Below are 25,611 nucleotides of genomic sequence, written 5' to 3'. Positions count from 1 at the left end.
ATTTCTTCTTATTTTTCAGCCTGTGTTCTGTTGCCAGCCTCTCTGTTTTCCCAGCGCTGTTTTTTCTCCAGCAAAGTCCCACTTCCTCCCATCTGCTAACCAGACACTGCAGGACTGAGCTACTCTGCCCTTTAGTCTAAAGGAAGTGTTTGACAGTTTAGGAAATGCACTTATTAGCTTTTTTTGTCGAGAGTTAGATGAAAAGACTGATATGAAGTCAGTTAAATATGAAATACATAATTAGCTTAGCTAGCATTGAGATCGGAAGCACCTCCAAAACTCAGTAGTTTACATGTTTTTCATGTTATTTGATGAATTCGTATCCAAACCTAAATGTAAGTTGTGGTCTTATGAGGAGTGAAAGGTTGGGAAAGCACTGACATTTTGGGCATTTGAATGGCAATCCCACTTATTTTTCTATAGGGGTAAATTAAGGAAAACAGAGGATGACAGGTTTGACAGTCTTGCCTCGCTACAGAACAATTTACTATCAAAGGTTTTGGTATTTGTCCATAAAACAAAGCTAGAAAGTAAAAGCTACTGAAAAAGTAAATCAAGACTAAGTAGCAAATGCTTTGTGCTAAATGCTAACATGCTGATGCAAACACTCAGCATCATAAAGTTTGAACCCTGTGGTGGTGCTAGCGGAAAGGTCAGGGGGTCAACAAAGTCCTTAGGCTTCATCCTCTGGAGACCATAAATGTCTGTAAAAAAATTGATGGCAATAGATTTTAAAGTTGCTGAGGTTTTTCAGTATTGCCTAGAGCTACACTACTAACACAGCTAAAATTGACCGTTTCATTGTGTAATGTGAATTTCCTCCTAATTACATGTTACTAATGAGGTTCAAGTAGCAAAAAACAAAACACTGAAAATCTAGATGAGAAAATTAATTGTAATGTGGATCTATATAGTTTCTTCTTTTCTTATTCCCCCGTTTCATTATTTAATTTTAAACTGTGCAACTGGATTTTATTAGAACCGTTCAGGCAGAGTGCAGAAGGAGAAATAAATGATCACAGAATTGCAGGAGTTTTCAAATTCAGATGCCAAAGTGAGTAAGTGAGTAAACGAGAAAGCTGTGAAATTGTCTCCACAGCGTCATGAAGGAAGACAAGTGACCTGGATCTCTTCTGTTAGGAGTTTAACTTAAATGGTAGCAAAAGAAGAAGTGCCTGCCTGACTAATCCTGGCTCTCCCTGTGACACATGCTGTAATTCAAAGTCAAAAGGAGCAGATGGACCTGTGACATGAGCATTACCGGCAAAGCATCTGGCTGCCTCATTACAGGGCAACTGGATGCTTTGAAAGCGAGTGTGATGCCGTCTAATGTTTTCAGTGAGTCCCATCTCACACTGCTGCCACTTCCACTGTTCAACATTGCACTGCCCATTATATAAAGTGCAGACCGCCAGCAGTGGAGGGTAGCAATGTTAGCTATGCAGGATTAGGCACTGCAGAGTAATATCATGTTGAGAGTGAGCAGCTGAGTATAATGGGCGAGCTGTGTCTAACCTCTGTTGCAACAGATATACTGTGACAGAATGTGGAGAACGACATACCAACATTCCTGCTTTTCAGTCATTTTTTTATTCAGCGCTATCATATGGGCCAAAGATCAGTGTGTGAAATACTCTGGAAGGGTTCAGAGCAGGACTGTAACCAAATATGTCCAGAACTGGCTACAGATATAGGCAGTAAATGCAAAATCTCAGAGCACTACATTCACAAAAGGTCTGTGAGAATAAATTAAAGATAAAAAAATAACCATGATCCATGCAGAAGTCAGAAGTTAGCAGAAAAAATAGGTACATTCACTTGTGTTTCTGCCTGAGAACTGATCAGCTGAGACGAACGTTCAGACTGCACGAAACAGCTGGCGCAGTATGGATACCTTCAATCATTATAAATCTTGCCACAAAGCACCAAGATGGTAACTGACCTTTTAGTACACACTGGTGACCTGTTTCAAAAGATTTTAAGTTGATACGGTGATTATTTTTTTTTACTTTCAACAACACCTCAAACCTCATTTTAAAAAAAAGTTTCTATAGTAAAATAAGGGCTGAAATTTTGTGTTTTTATTTGTTTATGTATACTGACCTTTTAACACTTTTCAAATACACAGAGTAAAGATGCAAAGTTTAAATCTATTAATGTGTATTTGCACAAATATAACCAGCAGTGCTTGTATGTGATGTGGCACTTGGTTATTTTTGTGACCCTGTCAACAAATTTGGGTCTAAGGTTCCTTGAGGTGGTATTTATGGGTGCGAGACCCCTTCATATTTCACACACTGCCATATACAAGGGCTCTGGAAAACAGGTCACTCAAAGCTGATAATAATGTGTTTGTCACTGTGTCTAAAACTGAAACTTTACGAAAACAAAAGTCACAGATGTAAATTTGCAATATAGATTTTTTAACTCCAGTCATTAAAGAGCATGAAGAACACGGCCTCCACAGTGTTCACATTAACACCTGGATCACTGAACACATTGTTGTACAGTATAGTTAATGTTCAGCTAACACAGCTTTACTACTATCTTGGAAAGCCATGCCATTTGTTGCATTGCTGTACAGAACCATAGCAGCTGGTAAATCATTGCTGTGCTGCTGTTAAAACTTTCAGGATTGTCAAACTTGTGGCCACACCTCAGTGATCGGTGATGTCACCGACGCCCTTACCTTATCTAGTTTTGCCTCGATCTCCACAACCTCTGTCTCCACCTCATCAATATTTGCCCTGAAAAACAAAAGCAAAGAGAAGTTGTTAGTTCATGTGTTAATATGTTGTAAAAAAAAAAAAAAAATTAATTAAGATCATTCGTCTGATTGGAAAACAGCCGTTCAACAATCTGCTTGGGATTTCCCACGTTCTCAGAAAGTTTGAGGAACACTCCCTAAATCTGTGAACGACAGACGGAGCTTTTGCGAAGCCAAAGCCAGACATGTTTCACTCAGCAACAGGCGAGAGTCTGGGTGAGACGCCGTCCTGGTGGGAGCAGTTCAGCTCTGTCAAAACAAAGTGGCAGACTAGGTCTCCACACAGTGAAGGGAATGTGGCTGTCTGGCTCATCCCACAACTCCCAATCCACCTACCCACTGTCAACACTGCCGCCACCAATACCACGCCCAACTGCATCTGGAGCCCCGGTCCACTGGGAGAGGTGTGATTTACAGCCAGAGGCTCACAGCTGGATGATGTAGCTCCTAAAAAATAACAAAATCTATAGTTTCTCCACAACTGACGTCAGGAGGCAGAATGTGGATCATGAACACCGCCTTAATGTATTAATTTCTATCTACTGTTAAAAGGTCCCATATTGTATAAAATGAGATTTCCATGTCTTTTTTTGATTAGCAGGTCTAGGTTCTATATTAATACTGTGAAAGTATCAAAGCCTCAGTCCACAGAGAAATGCACACAGCCTGTGTTCAGAAACTGAGCTTTAAAACGAGCCGTCAGGTCTTCTGGAACTTTGTGATGTCACAACAAATCAGTCACCACCCTCAGCTTTACCCCCAGCGTGGCCCAACTGGACCCACCATCCAACCTTGCAGGATTTGATTTCTCCAAGTGTTCACCTGAAAAATGTTTTTATTCAATCACTACAAAAACAGTCAGCCAATCAGAAGAGAGGCTGACCCGTTGTTACTAGAGGTCAAGAGAGAAGCCCAAGAGGAGATGTAAAACTACAGTGACATTGTTTTTGGTGCTTGAAACCACAAATATATCTTCTTATTTTATAAAACTGAAATAAAACACCAGAAAAGTATAAAGTATGGGACCATTATTCTGTGTTTGTTGTTTAAATTCAGTTGCATATATACAGAATTTTAAGGAGAGAGGGTTGGGTATGAGGGGATTTCCGAAGTTATCTGACAGACACTTCTGAAGATTTATTCTGGCAGCTTTCTCTTAAAGCTCATTTTCCATTCGATATCAGGGAGATAGCATTACAAATGGCAGCCCTACAAACATGGGAGCTCTGTGATGAGAGTATCCGTGGCATATATCAGCCATGCCTGGCAGGATATAAAACTTGTATCAGTCTCATCTCTTTCCCCCTGGCCTTGGGTGGATTAGCCTGCTTGGCCAGGCTGCAGAAAGCTCAGGGGACGAAGGATGGCACGTGCTCGCACCCTCCTCTCCACCCCCGCACAGCTTTTACTCCCACCATCCCCTTCTATATGGAGTGGAGGGAGAAATACTCCAGAGAGGAAATATCTGTCAAAAGCTCCGACTCATGCAGAATGGAAACACACATTACCTAAATAATCAATACCATATTATTCCACATGTGGACACGTGTTGTTGTAACCTCAACTGATCTCCTACCGAACAGCCTCCAGCTCAACCACACCCGGGGATAATCTTGCAGTGAGCGAAGCTGTTTTCATTGCTGATGTCATTTTTGAAACTGCCCTTTTCATGTCATAATGCAGAGCTTAGCGAGCTCTCGTTTTCCAAGAGGCTTGTTCCCTCACGCCTTTCAGCAGGAGCCATACGATCTTAAAACATTATTCTGACTTTTTTATTTTCAAACCCAACGCAATTCATGAGTAACCCATTCTAACCAGAGGCACTGATACATCTTCTCTAAAACAGAGGTTCTCAAACCTTTCCCCACCAAGAATCCCTAAACTGACACAAACTAGACCACAGACCCCCATCTGATGTGATTTTTGCTTTTAGATGTTTTATCACAGAAAGTGTTTGAAACCTATGACCAAAGCAGACATACATTCTGACATTTTGTTCCCTATGGATGGAATTATAGTGAAAATATATTATTCCCCTTTTTGCTGGGGACCCTCAGGAACCCCTGGGGTTTTCTTTGATATGAGGAAAGTTCCTCTCAACCTGTCTTGCAAATTATACATTTAATGTTTGTGTTTCCTCAGCCACAAGATCTTGAGTTGTAGTGGCTTTGCATGTTTTAACCCATGAATAAAATAAACCATGTTACTGTCAGCCACTTTCCAAAGCAGCCCATCAGTGTTTACATATGAGCTGCTTTTTGAAATGGGGAATTAATCCAATTAAACATTCAGTTACCTTCACTTTTTCTCTAAGTCATATTTTGAAAACTGCTGCCTGTTGTTGCATCCAAGGGTTTTTGTGAAAGACTGAATTCACAGACTAGCAGTTAAATCATATAGTGTCCAAACACAGTCCCCGTAGCACTAAAACATCTACAATATAAATTATAAATAATGTATTTAACAGTTTATAATTCACACTGTGCCTTAACAAGTACACATCATCATCATCGTTGTCAAACGTCAGCCTCTGCATGTTGTGTATATTTTATATAGAAATGTATAAATGCACATACTGCACACACCCACATTCATGTATACACAGTAACTGCATTACTCTAAAATGCTTTTCTTGTTTACAATTTACACAACCTGTTTGACTGATACAGTATACAGACGCTGTATGTTGATGTTCATTGTTGCTTATTTAGATATTTCTATATGCATCTTTTTTTCAGCTATAATAGCTAAATGTTTGTGTTTATCCATCTTTGCTCAGCTTTGATATGCTTAATTTTAGCTGTATGTCTCTCTATCTTCTTAAATTATTTTTGGACCAGTGTGTAAGTGCACTGAGAGCAAAGGAAAAACAGTCAAATTCCTTGTATTTGTACGCATTCTTGGCCAAAACAAGCTGGTTCTGATTCACACTGTCCTTTTAAGGGACTGTGTGAAAATTATTTCATTGGGGCCAGAAAAGGGGGAATTTAAATACGTTTTCTTTTTCTTCAAGAGAGGATCTTTATAGTTATTAAGGTGGGTTTGCATACATACACAGCACATTAAATGTTTACCATTATTTTCTTTCCAGATGCATACAGTATTTATTTGAATTAATCCCATTTTGTAACAACAAAGACACCAAATCTTAAGGAATCTAAATGACACAAAATATTAAACCACTGTTGGTGCAACTAGAGTTTCAGCCAATGTGTCTCGTGCACATCACTGCTCCAAATGCAACTGATCCAGTGTGGCTCAACATGGTGACAGCCCAGCTCGGTGATCCAGATGTGCAGACTCTGGCTCGTGGGGCAGCTGCTCCCGCTGAACCCCACCCCCAGGCTGTAACCCCCACTGGCCTGTCTCGCTGCACATGCCTCCCATAATGGATGCACACAGTGCCCCGGGCCCGTAGCCACGGCAACCATCTAGTAAGTGGGCCGCAGAGGTCCCCAATGTGCTTGTGAGTTGACCCTTATTCACACCACAGGGAGCAAGGAAGCTAAGTAGATAATAACACGACTCACAACAAGGCCACTGTGACAGGAGATGACCATCGCTGCACCATTAAAGCCTCGTCAGGAGACTATTAAACACCAGTAAATCTACTGGTGCCTCACATGTCCAGTAACTGACTCTAATGAACATGCAGTCGCTGGTTGTTCTTAACGACTGATTAGGACCGAACAGCAACAACACAATAAGTTTGTAGCTCGTCTCAGCAGATTGAGGTTATGTGCCCCTGTTGGTGTGCAGGATTAGTCTGGGATCATTTATCTGACATGGAACGGTGCAGTTAGGCAGCGGTGTAAAAACATAATAAACACTGAGATTGTGCTGAGCAAGCTGCAGCTCCGGTGGTTTCTGGCTGCTGACGCGGCGTCCAGAGGAGCAGCGGAGGTGCTATTTACTGGCCCAAAGTGGCAGAACAACTCTGTTTCTCTTTAATTCATGAGCTGACTCATGTCTTAACTAGTTACACATGATGCTGGGCTAAAGCCTTTTGAAATGTTGTAATGTAAAATAACATTTCTTCCATGCTGGCTTTGTTCTGTGGTGTGTGAACTATGTCTTTTAGAGGTTCAACAAGCATCATCTCAAACAAAACGTTTCCATTATTCCAGAAAGCAATGAGGGAAAAAGTACTCTGATTCACTTAAACCTGAAACAACTCATTTTTTTTGACCACATGGAAACAAGTTGTCAACACAGCATTGAGTTATCATGACCTTTTAAATTGATATGGAAAGCAAAGTAAAAGTTGCACTGCCACTTTTTAAAATTACTCAATTACAGCACTGCAGTGCATATTATTAGCATCAATAGTGCTTAAATACATAACAATGTACCATATTATGTATATATATATATATATATATATATGTATATATATATATATATATATATATATATATATATATATATATATATATATATATATATATATATATATATATATATATATATATATATATATATATATATGTATGTATAACAGATATGGGCATTATTGTTTTAAAATTCTGATATCCACTGAATGATAAAGTAGATGATGAAGTAGAATTAACATTATTCTCCCTGTGTTGTTTTTATATGATCTTCTGCAGCTGCAGCACGTACCCGCCCAGCTGAGGAGCAAACACCCTTGTCCCTTGCAGCAGAAAGGAGAAATGAGTCAGAATGGGGTGAATAAATGTCACAGAGCAATGATGAAATATCCAGTGAAATCCTTACAACCCTTCAGCACTACAGAATATCTATGGTTTAGGTTTTATAGGCAATTACTGTCATTTCTATTACTGTCAGTGTAAGTGTCGAGTAACTGGTCCCTGAATCACAATCAAAAATGTCAATTGTGTTTTTAATGTGATTAAAGGCTAGATTTTTAAATATAAAGTTACAAAATTCAGACGTTTAGTACCCTGAATTTGTACCTAACCAAAACACTTGAGCCAGTAAGCTGTTGTCTTGGCTGCTGTGTGTGAACCGGATGGCTGACAAAGATGCAGCTGGGCTCTGATTGCCCCAGAGGGTTGTGCTTTGGAGGCAGAGGGGCCTGGTGGTCTGGATGGAGAACCAGCAGGTGGGATGTTGAGGAGGGAGCCAACGCTGAGCCCAGGTAGTGACCCCTTAAACACAACTCAACCAAACTCAAAAGCGTCCACCAGCTGGGGCGCGGGAACTAAATCTATAGACAGCAGCCGGCTGGGGAGAGCGAATTAGCCACTGAGTGATGCAGCAGTGTCAGTGCTCTGGTCTCTGTGCCAGCATACAAATGAGAACAGCTGTAGAGCAGAAGTAAGATGCTAGCTTCAAGTGATCCTCAGTAATCAGCAGACTGTTTGATATCAATCTGCTGTTTGCTCTTTCAATATCTCATCTGAAATTCAGAATCTACCACAAGAGGTTTCATCAGTGTGAAGAATTTGGGAGGGCGGAGATGGGACGGGGGGTGGGCTGGAGGAGGGGAAGCAAAGAGCTGGAGACAGGGCGGCCCAGTCTGTCTGAGGGCCCCATTGTGACAAAGCAGCTTTTTGTCTGGAGAAAAGGCGGCATTTTGTCATAATATTGATTGCTTTAGTGTCCTAATTGAGGCTGGGCTGCAGGGGTTGAATGGCTGATTGAGGCGGGGGTGGGCTCCCCGAGGATATTCCCTTCAGCTACGTTGAGCAGCAGTTCGGGTTATTCTTAGCTGCACGGCCCCTAATGTTCCCTACCCTTCCCAGCTCTCCCCATCCTCCTCCTCCTTCAGAGCACTATATGAACTAATGCAGGGTCAAGGAGGCTCCCCTGGCTATGCGGTGCCAAGCACTTAGAAAAATATACCCAGTGCATTTCAGAGCACTAGCTAGCCACTCAGAAATACGTTATTTCCAAAGTCAAGGTGCACATCATTGACTAAAACCCTTAGTTTGTGAGGTGACAGGTTATATTTAAAAAGATATGAATAAAAATACTGAATCCTGGATGCTAACTGAGTTTTAAGCTAATATTAGCAGTAGCAGCTACGTCCTCGTCTACATTGGATTTGAGGAAGTTAAACTCCAACAACCTCAGCAAATTTAACACGATAGCATCGGCGTTCATCCTGAAACACATTTCTCATCTAATGATACAAGTGAAAAAATACCATTTGAAAAACAGGATGGAAAGTATGTAAGCTAAGCCAGCAAATGGGTTTAACATTATCAAGTCAGGTCCATTTTGTTTATATGGTGCCAAATCATAACAGAAGTTATATGAGACTAGCTGAGTTAGCTAACCCATCAACTAACAACAACTAAACAGATAAAAATACGATCTTTGGTGCAAAATTAATACATTTCAAAATATTCATGTGTTAATGTGTGTTTCAGCCGCAAAAAAATAAAAAAGAATCAAGAGCTCTGATGTTAACTTGTCAGTGCAATGATGCAGATAATTAAGTTATTAACACTATTTACATTCTTCACAAACAGTCCCTAACCAGTTGTCTGTAATCTGATTTATCAACATGAATTAAAACGCATCATTTCTCTCAACTGTCCAATATAATTTGTATCTTACTGATAATATAGACTAATGGATTTTTGGATGAAGAAAAGTTATATTAACACGTTTTGAATGCTCTCAGCCTGACAAGTTATTCTTTTATCATATCATACTGTTATAAAACACACAATAAAACACAAACACAATGAGCAGTCACCACAACAATTACAACAGCAAGATAGGCAGCTGATCCCAGTGCTGTGTGGGCAGAGAAGGACTAAACTAATTTAGCAGTAATATGTAATTAGTGGTCGATGTTTGTGGGACTGCTGTTGAGAGAGAATCTCATTTTCTTCCAGCTCTGTCGGTCCTTCAAACTTTTATACAACAAAACTAGTCTGATATTTGCTAAAACATAGACTCAAGGTGATGAAAATCAATCTAAAAGCTCTGACTCTGTCTGAAAGTGAGGACCATTTGTCTCAAAAATCACAAAGAATTTCAAAAGTAAAACTGTCACTGTTATCGTTAAAAAATGCATTATACGATGTGCAAGAACAGAAAGCTTGACAGGCATAGAACCGACAACTGAGAGGGTCTCGATTACCACTGCCTATCCAGAAAGTAAATAGCCCATGTTGCAAGCCCTAACCTGGACCTTATGACCTTTGCAGCCTTCCAGTTGGCATCAGATTTACATCATCAGCCTAATATTTTAAGAATTACAATGCCCCTTATCTGTAGTAACCCAATCCTAATGCATTTAAGGTGTAGAGGGAGTTCAGATGTCTCCACTAATACCCTCCCCGACATGTGTTCAAAGCCCTGACTATTGTTCCATAAGCCCAGGCTTTTATTTCTACTTGAAAGCTTAGATGTGTCCCTCATAATTAAACAGGTCTGCTTTCTGTTCTGACAGAGGAAAGAGCTTAGCTGCACTAGACACACTGCTCACATTTCTGCACCAGACTGCACTGTGAGTGTGTCGCTGTCGCTGCATTAACCTCAAACCCTCCTCAACCACACACATCTGCACTTCTGCGCTGCACATGGCTTCACAGAGGTGACACGTCTGCTGCAGCAATTATTACTCATTCATGCTTTGATTAATCCAGCGGTGAATGCATGGATGTGTGTATACAAAGGCCTGATCTGCTCTTCTACAAGCAGAGGTCGTTCCTCACTCCCCCCCCCCCCCTCCCTTCTGACTCCCTACTGTGCCAAATACTTGTGTGTAGCCAAACAGGTGAGTGGCAACCATTCACCAGGCCCCTTCTCTACATCAACCCTCTCAGACAGGCGACCCTCCCGGCCCACCCACTTCATTCAGTGGACTCAACAGAGAGACCACCAACACTCCCACCAAACTATTTCCTCACAGGGGCCTCGTGTGTCTGGACTCTGCCACGTCTGAAGATAATGTCTACTGCCGAGTTCACGAAAGGACAGGACCTGTGAAACTCTGGGGTCACATGCTTTCACTTTAACTGCTGAAACAATTGATTGATAAATTAATCTACAGAAAATGAGTCCGTAGCAATGTTGACAAGCAATTCATTCATTGTTTTCATTAGGTCGGTCGGACAAAACATGAAAGCTGAAGATATTAGATCTAATAAATTAAAATAATAAAAGCAGAAAGGAACAGACCTGCTGCTGCTGTCATCAGTAATAATGAGCAACTAATGATTACTTTCATTATTGATTAAACTGATAATTATTTTTTCTATAAATATCAGAAAAATTGTGAAAAATGCCTCACAACACCCCAGAAACTCAAAGATTTTCAGTTTACTATCATATATGACCTGTAAAAAAAAAAAAAAAAAAAAAAATTTTAAATCAAATTTTCTGTGCATCAACAACCAACTAATACATTAATCAACTTATCATTTCAGCTCTAATCAAAATCAATATAATCATTAGTAAAAGCCATATTTCACATGCTGAAATAATAAGTCAGCTTGAGAAAGAAAAAAAAACACAACACAAAATTCTTTCACCATTTAATAAAACAAAAATAAAGTCGGTTGTTTTTCTCTGAATACTACAGCGTGTGCCCGACGTTGTGCCATCTAAATCTGCCAGGATGAAAAGCCAGACCCCGCTCTGCCTGGGGGGCTCTCAGTGAAACAGTGACTAAATGAACTGTGACTGGCCTAACTGCCACCTGACCGCGCTTGTCCTCATGGAAAAGCCCCCCCAAAAAAAACAAACAAAAACAAAAACTGGGTCTATTTTAGCAGAAGGGCATATGTGTACCCTCTCTCTACACAATGACAGGCCCTCGTAAACCACCGACAAGGACAGAAGCTAATTCAGGACGGCTCTGTCTGCATGAAAACACCCCACAGAACCACATTTATATGATGCAAAGGGCATTTAAATAGAATAATCCAGCAGTGTGAAATGAAGACTTTTAGGTTAATTCTGCACAGTTTTGTTGCTGCACGCAAAAAGAAGTCTCTGAAATGCGAATTAGATTAGATGGAGAGTCTGAAAATAGACGAGTGTATATCCTTCATATTTTCATCAACAATTTTCCAGTATTTTAGTCACTCATGTATTTCGCTGGTTCAGTCTCTACAGGTTCAGTTTAGAGGACGCAATCCTCCACTGTGATTGATTTTTGCTGTTATGACAAATTATGCTTTATACTTTATGCACTATGCTTCATTTTTAATGGAATAGTTTTACATTTCGGGAGATATTCTTATTGAGTTGGGTGATGTGTTGAAATATTCCATCCACCGTTGACTGCCCATATATTTGTGCAGGTGTGTCCCAAACTCCCCACGACCACTTTTTAGCTTGTTGTAAAAAAAAAAAAATTTAAAAAAATACAGAAATCACCTATTTGGAATTATTTTGGTTTTAAATCAGACACAACCAGCAAGTTGAACGACCTAAACGAAACTATTCGCCGTCTTTGTGAATGAATGGTGCTGACAAAAAGATTCTGACAACACTAATTTGCATGAGCATTTGTAAATACACCATTCTGCTGGGCGCCATCAGCGGTCCCCTCAAATACCACATATATCACACTGTTTCTAGATGGGTGTGTGAAATCAATAAAGGATGGTCATCGATGTCCTTTCCTTGTCCTGTCTGCCCTCTCAGTGGACGTTCAGACCTAAATCAGTCCTGTGCTAGAGCAACGCAAGGGGCTGCATTTGTGGGGGCATGTTGTTTCAGGTACTGGGGACACAATGAAATATGATACAGTTTGTGGAAAATATTTGTTTATCAGATGCTAAAACACAGCACCTACAGTTACAATACTATGAGACAGGAAATTACAGCTCTGAGAAGCAGCATAGCCACATGGAAACTCTAATCTATGAGCTAGAAAACCTTTTTCCTAAGGAAGGATCATTCAAGTGAGTGAGAGCTATAATGAGAGTCCGGTTTTTTCCAATACCTCCAGAGTTTGGACCAAATTTTTTATGGTGACATACTGAAGTCAGAAATCAAACCAAAGAGCATGAGTCTGAAATTATGAAAACATATGCCATGTGCTGCTGTGAGGAATCCCCTAAAGCCTGGACTCAGAGACGTACAGTATCTGCATGTGGAGCCGACTGAGCTTAGTGTAACAAGCCAAAATCTGGGCATCTCTCATCCAGAAAGCCGTCTGGGCTGGAAAGAATGGGAGGGAAAAATATATAAGGAGAGTGAAAAAAGAGGGGAAAGGTAAAGGAGTCTGACTGCAGAGTCTGGCTGATATATTCCTCTCTCCTGACTGCACACAACCTCTCCAAAGTCAACACTCTTTATGTTTTTTTTAAAATGAGGGAGATATCTAGTCTGGCGACAGGTTGAGCAATCCACCTCAGATGACCAGTCTGCCTGCTGTGGGTGAACTTTTGCCTGTCTGCTCCCTACACCTCCTCCTCCTCCTCCTCCACCTTCCCTGCCACACCCCTGCAAACCCTCCCTCCTACATGCTCATGGGTTGGCAGTGCAGTGTTTCTCTGCACGCCGCAGACCACAGCACATAAATCCTGTGGGAATAAAAACCCCAGGGGCTCAAAGAGTCTCCCCAGAAAGTAGCCCCCCAAAAAACACTTAAAAAAAGACAAAGTCAAAAACATATTTCGTGTCCATGTCATTCACTGTAGCCACAAACGGAAGGTACTTGAAATAAATATAAAAAAATATAAATAAGTGTTTAAAATAAAGCTAAAGCCAATTCCTTTGCCAGAAATGACAGATGCTCAGTCTTTACCATAATTTTCTATTTTGAAATGATGCTTAGATCTTCATTTGACACATTAACTGCTGGGGAAAACCAAGACTAATTAAAAAGCTCACCAAAAGCAATAAAAAAGGGAGAAAATAAATTTCATTGCTGGTTATAGTGACTGATTTTATATAAATGTGGTTAAAGAAAACCTTCCATCATATCAGAGGAGGGCCACATCACCAGACAATATCCTGCATTTTATTAAAGGCTAATTTAGGTCTGTTATACTGGCAAACAAATATAAACCGAGTTAAAGTAACATTTTTATTATTCATAATTATAAGTGGCTTTCAACAAGTCATGCTTCACAGTGCACTGACAGCAGCCATAGCTTCTGTGAATCAGTTGCACATCCACTTTTTCTAAAATCTGATCTTCATGTGTAAAGTTGGTGGCACGGTCCTTTAAGAAAAGACTGCTTGCATGGAAACAGTTCCTAGAAAATGAGTGCATCTGTCTTTTTAAACTCTTCGTCACACATTCTTTTATCTAAGTTTTCTACAGAAAGAAAACCAAAACATATTCAAATATAATCAAATATTCTCTCTGCTGCAACGAATCCTCCTCCTGTATCAGCCTGTTAGTGACTTGTTGGACCTTGAACAACATGTGTGCATATTTTCAGACCCTCCCTTGGCGAGAGACATTAGTTCTGGCGCTGTCCAACGACCAACGGTTCCCAGGCAGTAAAGCAGCCAGGCAGGCCGGCCGGCCGACCCTCAGCACATAACAGGGATAACATTCCCACTTAAGCTCAGCAGATGAATCCCATCTTCTCAATGTCCACATAAAGAGAACAAGAACAGAGAGACATTCTTCTGCAGAAACATTCAAATCAAACAAAACTTCTGCAGCCAAGCTTATTCCTGCAAAAAGTCCTGTCAGGGTTGATACGTCCAAGGAAAAAGTCCAAAAGTGAAATCAGGCAGATTTAAGGGTTTCATTTGGACATGACTTCAAGAGCAGTTCATTTGAAAATATACAGAGAAAACAACAAAATCAAAGGAATACTTCAATATTGGGAAAAAATGTGCCTTCTCATGTCTGTCCTTTCACTATAAGACTACAGCCAGCAGGCAGCTCGCTGACAGGCAGATTTTGTTGCTTGGCTAACAGTTTCCACTTGTTTTCAGGCTTTAAGCTACGCTAAGCTAACCTGCTGCTTTTATATTGATTGTACAGACATGGGAGCAGTATCAATGTTCTCATTTAACTCTTGGCATGAAATCATGTAACTGTGTTTCCCAAAATGTCAAACTATTTCTTTAATATAATGACACAAAGTAGAATCAGACAGCTCCGCGAGGCTGAACATAGGCATTTGCTAATCGGCTAAGTAAAACTGAGCCCAGATAGAGAAATGAAACTTCTGGCTCAACATATTCCTGTGTTTGCACCAGAATTGGTCCAAATGTGGAAATAGCATCTGATAATCATGCTGTACACGGGCCAGACTTGGGTGTGGAACCGGGCGTATACTAAGCCAGAAGAAATGCAAACATTTGGTCCAAGTATGGCTCAGATTTATTTTGCTATTACATGTCTGTACAAACTTTCATGGCAAATTGTAGTGGTTGAAACTTTCACTTAAATCATCAAAAGTCAACCTCAAATTGGTGACAGAAAAATTCAGGGCATCAGCAGAAACAGTTGGATTCATCCTCTGAGAATCATTAATGTTGGTATAAAATTTCAAAGCATCCAATAGTTGTTGTTGAGAAATATCAGCCTGGACCAAAGCCGACAAAAAAAACATTTGAAGACCGATTCAAATGATGCAATCACTCACAAACCACAGCACTTTACTCGTGGCCAAAAGTTAATGTAAGAGCAGCCCTTTCACACCTCACTGACTCATGCACACATACAGTGGACGCTGGCTGCCAAAACCCTGAGTCCTGACCCTGCAGCGACCCTGTGAGATTGACCTGACCCCTGGGGAGCGAGCAGCTGCCCTCAGCCCCCGTCTGATCGCACTCCAGCACAGAGCTACGCTCAGACGAGAAGTAAGGTCGGCTGCCAAAGCAAAAAAAAAAAAAAAAAAAAAAAAAACGGAGCACGTTTCCCCCGTTTGCTTCACAGCCAGAGAGAAACAGACTGCTGCTGACCAACAGCAGCAGCTGAGGAGGCTTGTCCCGCTCTTTTTTGAAATCTAGTCCATTCAAATTCAAAGCTACGGAGGCCGTTCCCACTTTTTTTTTTTTTTATCTAGCCCATTCAAATTCAAAATCAGTCAGCCCAGACAAATCCACCAGGACGACATGGAGACGCTTCAGTCAACTGTATGACGAAGACATCCACATAATCTGGATTAAAGCAAATAAACATCTTTGCATTAGTTAAAGAAAGTGAGGAGAATAATCAGCAGATGATTAAAAAAAAGCCCTTTCAAGCTTAAAATATGCAAATGTGACAAGCGCTGCTGCTTTCTTCTCATTGAAGTCATCCACTGAGATTTCTTTACAACACAATAACACTGTTTCCATTTTTAACTGGTCTGGCTCAGGGATTTGTGCAGCAGACAGATGGCAAAACATCTGGATTATCTAATTTTATCTTCTACTCCAGACTAATTTAAGGGTACATGACCCAAGTGAAACCACAGTTATTAGCTAAATATTAAAGAAGAATCCTTCTGCCTTGTCAATATTATGCACAGAGGTGTAAAAGCCCATGTCTGAACTCCACAATTATAACCCCTAATTCCCATAAAGTGGCAGAAGGTTTCTCTCCTGCTGCACAGGAGTTGGATCTGTGAGGGTTTTCTTTCCTGCGTCAGCCTTTCCACTAATATTTCAAAGCTTTAACTATGGGTCAGCTCTGGAACAGACGTCTCCTGCACAATATCGCCTTTCATTATGTAGTCAGACAGCTGGATGGATTTCAGTGCTGAAGACAGTCATAAGAAAGATTTAAGTTTATACAAAAGCATCTTTTCAGAGCATCTCAGTCTGTTTAAATAACCCGATGACAGCGATATTACTCTGCTTATCCGTGAGGGGTTTGATTATTGGTACAGCCTGGGTGGACTAAACAGTGGACGCAGTAGGAACGAGACTGCTGAGGTTGATCTGGGAATCAGTGGAGGATCAGTACCTGTGGGGCTCGAGGGTGGGCATCGTTCTGACTGTTGATATTTAATGATGAATCACTTAACCAATGAACCAAATATTACCTTCGATAACTGATTAATTGTTTCAGTCATTTCTCCAGTTACTAAAAAGTGGACATTTGCTTGTATTCTTCCTCATGTATGATTGAAAACTAAATATCTTTGATTTTCTTTTGGACAAAAGAAGCAACATAAAGACGTCACTTTAAAACAGAGGTAGGCAATAATAAAATATTTCTGTTTAGCAAGTGTTGATAATAATCTTGCAATTCTGTTGATGAAATTTACAACAGAAAGAAAATTCTACACTAAATATTTTATGCAACACAAAAGTTTAATTCAACATCACAAAGTAGTTTGATACGATGAACATCTGTGTAATTATATATAATATTATGGTGTTAAGAGAAAGTGAAAATCATATTTAAACTATCATAGTATTAATGTCAATCACTGCCATCCACTCCTGGTGTGATCATTTTCTTCTTCATAAGGCTGAAACGATTAATAAATTAGTTTGTTGACAGAGAAGTAATCAATAACAATTTTCATAATCATTTAATCTGAAGTGATTTATATATTTTTCTCTGGTTTCAGCTTCTCAAATGTAAAGATTAGCTAATGAGCTAATTTTCTCTGTTTTACATCATTGTAAATTCATCAGAAGACAAAGAAAGACAGATAAAAACATCATCCTGGGTTCGGAGAAAGTGTCGGAACTTTTTCACCATTTTCTGACACTTAAATAAACTAAAGTAATGATTCAGATTAATTAAAATTACTTTAAAAACACATGACTTATCTATAATGAAAGCTGTGATAGCCCTATCATTGAGGAAACATGAATTCTGCTCCATTTCAGCTATTTAAACTACAATCGGACTTTTAATGACGGACAATTTTTCAACTTCTGTGAAAGGTATTTTTCAGGACTCTTATGGGCATTTTCCAATGTTCACTGTGAAAACTGTATCCGACGTCTCACTGTGTCAGCTGTGCACAGGTTATTGAATCGGGCGTAGAGAAGTCGACGAGGATGCTCCATCCTGCGATTTCAATTTAGTCCTGAAGTTCAGACTTGATGTGGTTTGTTCCTTTAGCAGTTTTCCACACGCCATCATGTTCCTAAAAGGCTCTGCAGCTTTGCGGTTGGAGCTGTATTAGCTACTAATAAATCCCCAGTCTGCACTGGACGCTACAACCACAGTGCAGGAGATTATAGGGATCAGTTAGCAACAACTGATGACACTCGGCCCAGACAAAGAGCTAAATCTACTGCATATAATGAAACAATATAGTCAGAGAGGAGGAGAGGACGAGGCCGAGGTTTCTATAAATGCAACTGTCAATTTTAGCATCCAGTGTTTACAGTGGATTTGGAAGCGGCCGCGTGCTGCTCCCCTCCTGAACTTCCTGCTGACGGCACTGTTCTTGGAAGATGAAGAGGAATGCAGCCGGAAAAAAGAACAGAGAGACAATGAATGGGAACATGGCCAGCGAGTCCTGCGCGACCTCGAGTTGTTGTGGGTCAGACGCTGAAGTCATAAACAACAACTCCCACTCTGATATCAACACAGGAAGAAACGGCGGCCCTGCTTTCACTCTCAGTGCTTTTAATGGATAAAACATCAGCATGAGCGAAAACCGCTGCCGCAGACCGGCTGGGGGGGGCAGAGTGGGTGTGATGCAACAGTCTGTAACTGGACTTAATGTTATATCACATTCAAATGATTGTTTTTTCAACATACCACAGTATCTTCCTGCTCCGCTTGAGCAATGACAGAGTAATACCAGAGAGCAAACAGCTAAAACAGACCAAGCCCCAGAGCTGCTTCAGGCAAATATAGAGAGGTCCTCAAACAATTAGGCTAATCAATAGTCAACAAACAAAGGATCACTTTGATAATAAAGCAGTGATTTGGGTCATTTGCTGGTTTAAGCTTCTGTCAAAAATCACACTGGGTTCTGGTAACTAGATCAAACGATTCACTAACTGATCAACAATAAGATCAACAGACTGGCTGATAATTAAAGACGTTGATATTTGGACTTTCAGAAACAATTTTCATCTTGTAATTTCTATATCACTTTAGTTCCATACGACCAGAAGTCGTATTAGTTTAAGACACCAGTTATCTAAAAGCATTTATCCTCAGAAAAGTGTCATGAAAAGTCGGGTGAAAAAAATAAAACGGTTGATAATCAAGGCAAAGTGAGAGAGTACATTATAACAACTATATGACGGCTTCAAGTTAACGTTTTTTAAACAAAAAGGTGCCATGATTCTTTTTTTAAAATCTCCAATTGTTTATTTGTTCAATGCTTTAATTTCAGACACAGACATTAATGAGAAATCAAAGGATTGCAAAAGTTATTACAATTCAGCGTCTGGGGAGCAGGAACATCTGAACCTAATTTCATGGAAAATCATTTCATAGTTGCTGAGAGATTTCGCTAGAAGCCAAAATAGTGATAGGTTCACTAAAGTCAGCAGGATTCATCCTCTGAAGAGCATCTACCATCACCGTCTGTGCAGAATTTGCATTCATTAGTTATTGAGATATTTCAGTCAGGACCAAAGTGGTGGATTGATTTAGCTTCGCTGCTAGCGAGGCCAATAAAACCATACTGATCAACCCTGGTTTAGGTCTTTCAGAAGCGTAGTAGCTCGTTTCTTGTTTTCAAGAGCGACCAGAGCTGAGAGGACCTTGTGTTAAAACTGCAGGATTGTAACATTTGGCACACAGCGGGAGGGGGAGGGGCATTTAACATTGGCTGCAATTAGGCTTTTTGATAAACCAGCTGGGTGTAGTGGCCATGCATAATGCAATGTCAGCTCCATCCATCCTTCATCGTGGAGGGGAGCCCATGGGGAAATGGCACTTCAGACACGGGGCCAACAAAGACGGTCATGTAGAGGAAATATGACAGAGATTAACCCTTAAAGCGCAACAATGCTCTGCAGCGTTTACGCCACAGACTGAGTGAGTTTGGTCTGCGAGCACTTCCTGTGTATCATCACAAGGGAAACAGACTTGAATGGACAGTCTCAGAGTGTGTGTTTGTTATCATATAGGACGCAAGAGGATGTCGTAGGACGCAACAGCAGCATTGTAAGAGTGGGTGGGGAGCGGGACGCTGTTGATCGGCGGGGGGGCACGTAAACGGAAGAAAGGCTGACAGGCCAGAGAAAGGTCAGGATATGAGAGGCCTCGGCTGGCGGCGCAGGTTTATATTAACTCAGGGTGGTCTGAGATGACTCCAGCACGCAAAAATGTCAATGAAGATATTCGGGGATGAGGGAGACGAAAGAAAGACAGAACACACACACACACACACACACACACACACACACACACACACACACACACACACACACACACACACACACACACACACACACACACAGGGAGGATTCAGAAGAGGCCTGGGCTGTGAGAACCGGCCTGGACAATGTTCCATTGAAGGGAGGAAGACAATAAAGCCTACAGACATGGTGCTTCTTGCAGCCTTTTTCTGGGCAGCACCCCAAAAAAAAAAAAAAATCCTGCAGTGTAACACCCTGACATTTTGGTGAAATAGCTCAGTGAAATCCCTACGCAGGCGTGATGTGTCCGGCCGTGGCGGGGCTGAGCTGGGAGTCTTCCCGGCATTTTTGTGGGCTAAACACGCAGCTTGGCTTGCACTAGAAAGACATACCAGACGTGTGAAGCATGCAGCTCTTTCCTGTCTAGAGGCTTGAGAGATGGAGCTCGTAGAAACAACATCTCGAACGACAGGCAGCCTCCGTGTGAATTATGCTGACGTCCCTTTCATGAACAGATGTGAAACAACTGGACGGCTGCTGTTCTACATTTGATCTAAACTTTATACAATACACATCCAACTGCCTTCAACAGCAGATTCACGGCAGCATGTGGAGCTGGTGACCACCCATTGATCATCTGAGTGTCACAGTGTCAGGTCAGCTGACTGAAAGACAGTCAGAGGCAACAGGAGAGGCGTTGAGTCCTGTCACTTCCTTCTGGGTTTCCCCCAGGTGTTTCCTCTGGCCTGAAGTCAGCAACGTGCCCCTGACGTCAGTCTCTGGCCGTCCTCCATGATCCCCTGACCCCTTTCCATCAGTCCACAGACCTTAATGTTGATGTTACTCCTGTGTCATCCAGCGGAGACCTAACCGGACCCTGACACTAACAGCGAGGAAGCAAAACAAGGAGACAAAGGAGGGAGGATACTGAGAAAACAAGGATGCCGAAATTTGCAGCTTTTGTTGCTCAATCTGCTGAAAAGTGAAAAGCCCACAGCAGATATTCTTCACAAATTTTCCTCACACAGACTGTGTGAGAGAAATCAAGAGTGACACTTGCTGTGCGAAAATCAATGGCAGAGTGCGGTGAAGTGAAGCGTGGGATAGCTGCCTGTCCTCAGCGAACAATGCTGAAACATGGCACTGAAAATGGCTCTCTGGAGATCTACAGCTACGGTTCCTCTGACAGACTCAGGGTGAGGAAAGAAAGGAGCAGAAATTACACAGTTGTGTGAGAAAAAATGAAGTCGGGTCACGGCTCGTTGGTCTCTTCACCAAACCACCCTCTCCACAGAGAGCGCCACAGCAAACAGGGAGAGAACAATGAAAAGCGAGTGAAGTGGAATGCAAAAATCAGGCTGATCTGTTTAGTGAAAGCAGATGAGGTAAAAAAAAAAAAGTACTTGGAATAATATCACCCATAATCTCTTGTTTAAAAAAAAAAAACATCCAGGTAAGGGAAGGTTACACCTCCTCCTTGCATCCCCCCAAAGCTGGATGGAAACTGAGTTGATTTAACATTTAGTCGATCGACAGAAAATAAATCTACTATTCTGATCATTGATAATAATAGTAATGATCAATAAGTAATTTAGCAAGAAAAAAAACCAAATACTACCTAGTACCTCATCCAGCTTCTACATTGTGAGGATTTTTTGTGTAACCTGACAGTAAATCAGAAAATCATTGTGGGGTTTTGGACTATTGATTCATCAACATCAGTATATGAGATGCCTCCTACTGAGATTAGCACCAGTCCATCAGTCCAACATACGGACAAAGAAAAGATTCTGATATATTATTCAAAATTAATTTAATTGACTATTAATTGACTATTAAAAAAACAGTTAAGTCAAAAGTGTTCTCGTCAAACTACTTTGCTTATTTTTTTTCAGACAAACTGCCCCAAATCCAAAAGTACTACAACTAATAATTATATTATTATTTCATGATCAATTAATCTCTTGGTTTTTCTGTTGATCAATTGAATTATTGCTGTTGTTATGCCTGTTATAAGCTTATAAAGCCTAAGATTATGTTCTCAAATGTCTTCTGATGACCAGGAACCATGAAATGCTTGAATTTGCTTGAAAATGACCCAATGTGATTAATGTATTAGTAAATTGGTCAGCGTTGAAAATTCCTGTCAAGAAACTGATCAATTAATCAACTAATTGTTGCACCTTTACTCAGAAGGATTCAATTTCCAATCACATAAAACAGACAGAAGCTGAAAATCTTCACATTTGAGAAGCTGGAACCTAAATTGCTGCCAAAAAAAAAAAAATTACTACTGATCATCTACACTTTATTAAACTAACTAAAACCCAGTAAACTACACGTGTCTTCACTTACAGCATTTCTGTAAACTGGTGGAATAAAGAAATATTCTCAGTAAACAATGAGTGGACTGTCATTTAAGGTTTATTAAAGCTGGAAGTCGTTTCTGGGTGTTTAAGGGATTTATGCTGTGACTCAGGGCTGGCTGTCATAACAGGGGAGTCAGCAACCTCCTCACACACACACACACCGTCTCCCCGGGGTTTTGCCCTTTACTCTGAACCTGCTTTTAATATTTGAGCAGACTGACGCATTTCCTGACCCGTCCCCAGACCCGGTTCTGGCCCAGCCGCGACCAGAAGTCTGCCCCCGCACACAGAGGAAGGCAGGGAGGACGGAAAAGGGGAAAGAGAAGGGGAGAGTATGAGGCAGGGAGTGAGAGGGACGGAACAAATGAAAAACAGATGCTCGTACACATGTGATTCAGCATTTCAAAAAGTGAGCGGAGACGGGGCAGAGAGCCTGCGGATCCCGACCGTTTCTCCCTTAATCTCCTCTTCACACTTTCAGGGCAACGGCGTCGTATTTGTACTGGACCTACAGTTATTCCATATTCCCCAGGTGACGACAAGCAGCAACAGCTGTACGCCTGAAAACCCCACTTCTATCAGTAACTTTATCCCGCTTCCTGACCCATAGGGCGATAAACATTTAGCATGGTCTGATGTTGACACACCTGGAAACTACCCAGCCACTCTCCCCTTGAGACTGAAGATTTCCAAGCAGCCTGGTCATCGGGGGAGAGAAGTTTCAGAGACATGACATTAAACAGTGAAATCTGTTAGTCATAACTTTTATTTCTGCCTCTCTACTCCTTCAGCCACGACCCAGGAGCCAAGCCGAGTCTCTGTCTCACTGAGGACAGTCCCTCACATGCTGCCTCTGACTGGAGGGCATGGTTTTTAAAAAACAGCAGATCCCCTCCAGCAAAGTCTGAAAACACAGCTGAGAGATGGGCCACGAGATCGGACAGACCTTATGTGCTGAGGAAATTGGATATTTTCCCATCAGAGCTCTATCTTGAATGTAAAACGTGGCCGGTGAAACACGCTGCAAAGCCCTAATAAGAAAACCTGATACAGATTAATCTGATTTTTACGACCTTGAACCTCTGTGCAGCGTTTCTGGGTCATGGACCTGTGAGAGAGGAAGCATTTTTCGAAGCAGTTAAAGCAATAGTTTGGTATTTTGGGGAGAATAAGATAAGGAGGTCACCTGTTTGTTAAATATAAAGTTGTTTATTTAGGGGGGGGTTTTGCCTAGCTTAGCATAAAGACTGGAAACAGAGGGACACAGCTACCCTAGCTCTGTCCAAAGGTAACTGAAAAAAATCTGCCTACTAACACCTCTACAGCTCAGTAATTAGCAGGTTATCTCTTGTTTAATGAATCCACACAAAAACTGAAGTTTAAAAACGACAATTAGCTTTTTTCGCACCGGACTACTAAATTATAAAATTAAAAATCATATTGCAATTGTTTTTGGCAGATATTTTGATTGCAGTAAGAGTCACAGTTTCAGTTGGAGTGGTGATTTTTACCTTTCAGTTTCAAAAATAAAAACAGATGATATGATTTTCATTGGGGCCTGCACCAAACCAGCATCTCTGCAGCACCACAATGCTTGATTTATGGCACGTTGTGGCACATTTTACCTTTTTTAAAAAAGAAAAAAAATAGCAGTTCCTGCGATCCGGATATTGCACTTGGCCATGACAGACAGAAACCAGGAAGTTACGCAAACAAGATATAACATGGTAATAGCGTGAGTTTCAGCAGAGCTGATAGATGGATTTTGTTCCTTTAGCCAGAGCCTGGCTAACCGTTTCCCTCTGTTTCCAGTCTGTGTGACAAGCTAAGCTAACTGGCTCTAGTTTTATATTTAATGGAATTAAGTGTATTTCCCTACATGTCAAACTTTTCCTTTAACATGACATGAAAGCAGCATAAAAAAAAACACCAATGAGCATAGAGAAGAGGAGAACCACTGCTCTGCTGTCCTGTCATGTTATGGTGGTCTTTCCCGCACTCCATCTGACAGCTCCACTTTACAGTCTGGATAATCCTGCAGGAACATTAGTCAGACTATTTATATTAACTCAGAATTATCGTCCATTTCACAAGGCATAACCGGCAGCCATGCACGGAGTCACGTTGCAGCCAAGGCTTAACTCCCTGCACGCGGGGTCACAAAGGGTTGAAGGTGCACAGATGATACTAATCCAAATATGAGCGAATCCAGCAACCTGTTGTTAGCTACGCTCCGGTACACAGATTCTCTGGGTCCCGCTCATGCTTCGAGATGTTTCTGTCTCTGCCATCCCCGGGGGAAAACACATGATCGAGTCTGTCTCTGGGCAAATTGGAGCCCTTCTCCTACGCATCAAGGGGGGAAAGTGGATTTCCAAACAGTATGAGACATCTGATATTTACAACCATACAGAATTGAGATCAGATGTTCGGTCTCCATTACCATAATCCAATCTGCTAGGGAAAACAAATGCCGAATTGTGAGCGATTTTGTTCACCAGCTCTGTGAAGAAAGACCAAAGGCTCAGATTATCAGCGTTAAAAGCCTGCTCAATGAGTTTTGTTGTGTGTGTGTGTGTGCGTGTGTGTGTGTGCGTGTGTGTGTGTGTGTGTGTGTGTGTGTGTGTGTGTGTTGCAGTCTCTGGCCCAGCTCTTGTTTTCTAACTCCCCTGCCTCGCATTAGTCATCGCTGGGTTTATTCCCCCGTGAGCCGTGATGGGAATACTAATGCCAATTTACTACAATTCATCCATCATTTGAGGCTCAGGATGTTGCCATAGTGCTGATTCAATGTCTGCGGCACAGCGTGCGCAACCTGTGGCAACACCGGATGGCCGGTTTGAAAGAGAGAACAGGAACTGAGCTTTTGGCTATTGGATTTCATCGCACTTAATAAACTGTTCACACTCTCGCCAGTTGCGCGCACTGACTGGTCCGCTTCTTTGTCACCTCTCAGGACGTCCGACAGAGGCGGATTAACATGCAGCACCCTGCTCTCTCGTGGCTCTTTGTGTGCGAAACGTCTTGCTATTCACTCAAATGAAATGAGAGGGACAGCCAGGACTCACGCGGCGAGTCCCCTCCGTCAACACAAAGGGCTCAGGGATGACATCATCTCCGCATCCCAAAGCATTTCATCAGGGATTAATCCTCATTTACACAAATCATCAATTAACCTCCGGGATACAGATCATATAAATAGACACAGTATAACAGCTTATGCAGCACTGAATAAAATGATGAAGATCTCTTTGGTGAGAGCACATGCACATGCTCTGCCACGTCAGTAAGCTGGGAAAAATAATGCTGCCTTTTTTGACCTTCAAAGGGGAA

General features: G+C 41.3%; 1 protein-coding gene across 2 annotated transcripts in view; it reads right to left on the bottom strand.

Annotated features, from left to right (window-relative positions):
* The window catches only part of LOC139621069 (arf-GAP with coiled-coil, ANK repeat and PH domain-containing protein 3-like), a 75,100-nt gene that overhangs the window by 39,178 nt on the left and 10,311 nt on the right, over positions 1-25,611 (bottom strand). For both annotated transcript variants that reach the window (XM_071477286.1, XM_071477285.1), the window contains exon 2: positions 2,690-2,747. In XM_071477286.1, the coding sequence (XP_071333387.1) occupies positions 2,690-2,747 (58 nt within the window). The remainder of the gene's footprint in view (positions 1-2,689; positions 2,748-25,611) is intronic.

The sequence above is a fragment of the Trachinotus anak genome, unplaced genomic scaffold, assembly GCF_046630095.1.
Source record: "Trachinotus anak isolate AG129_WGS33_773 ecotype Australia unplaced genomic scaffold, CSIRO_AGI_Tana_v1 ptg000004l, whole genome shotgun sequence".
Classification (NCBI taxonomy): domain Eukaryota; kingdom Metazoa; phylum Chordata; class Actinopteri; order Carangiformes; family Carangidae; genus Trachinotus; species Trachinotus anak.
This window is presented reverse-complemented; position numbering and strand designations above follow the sequence as displayed.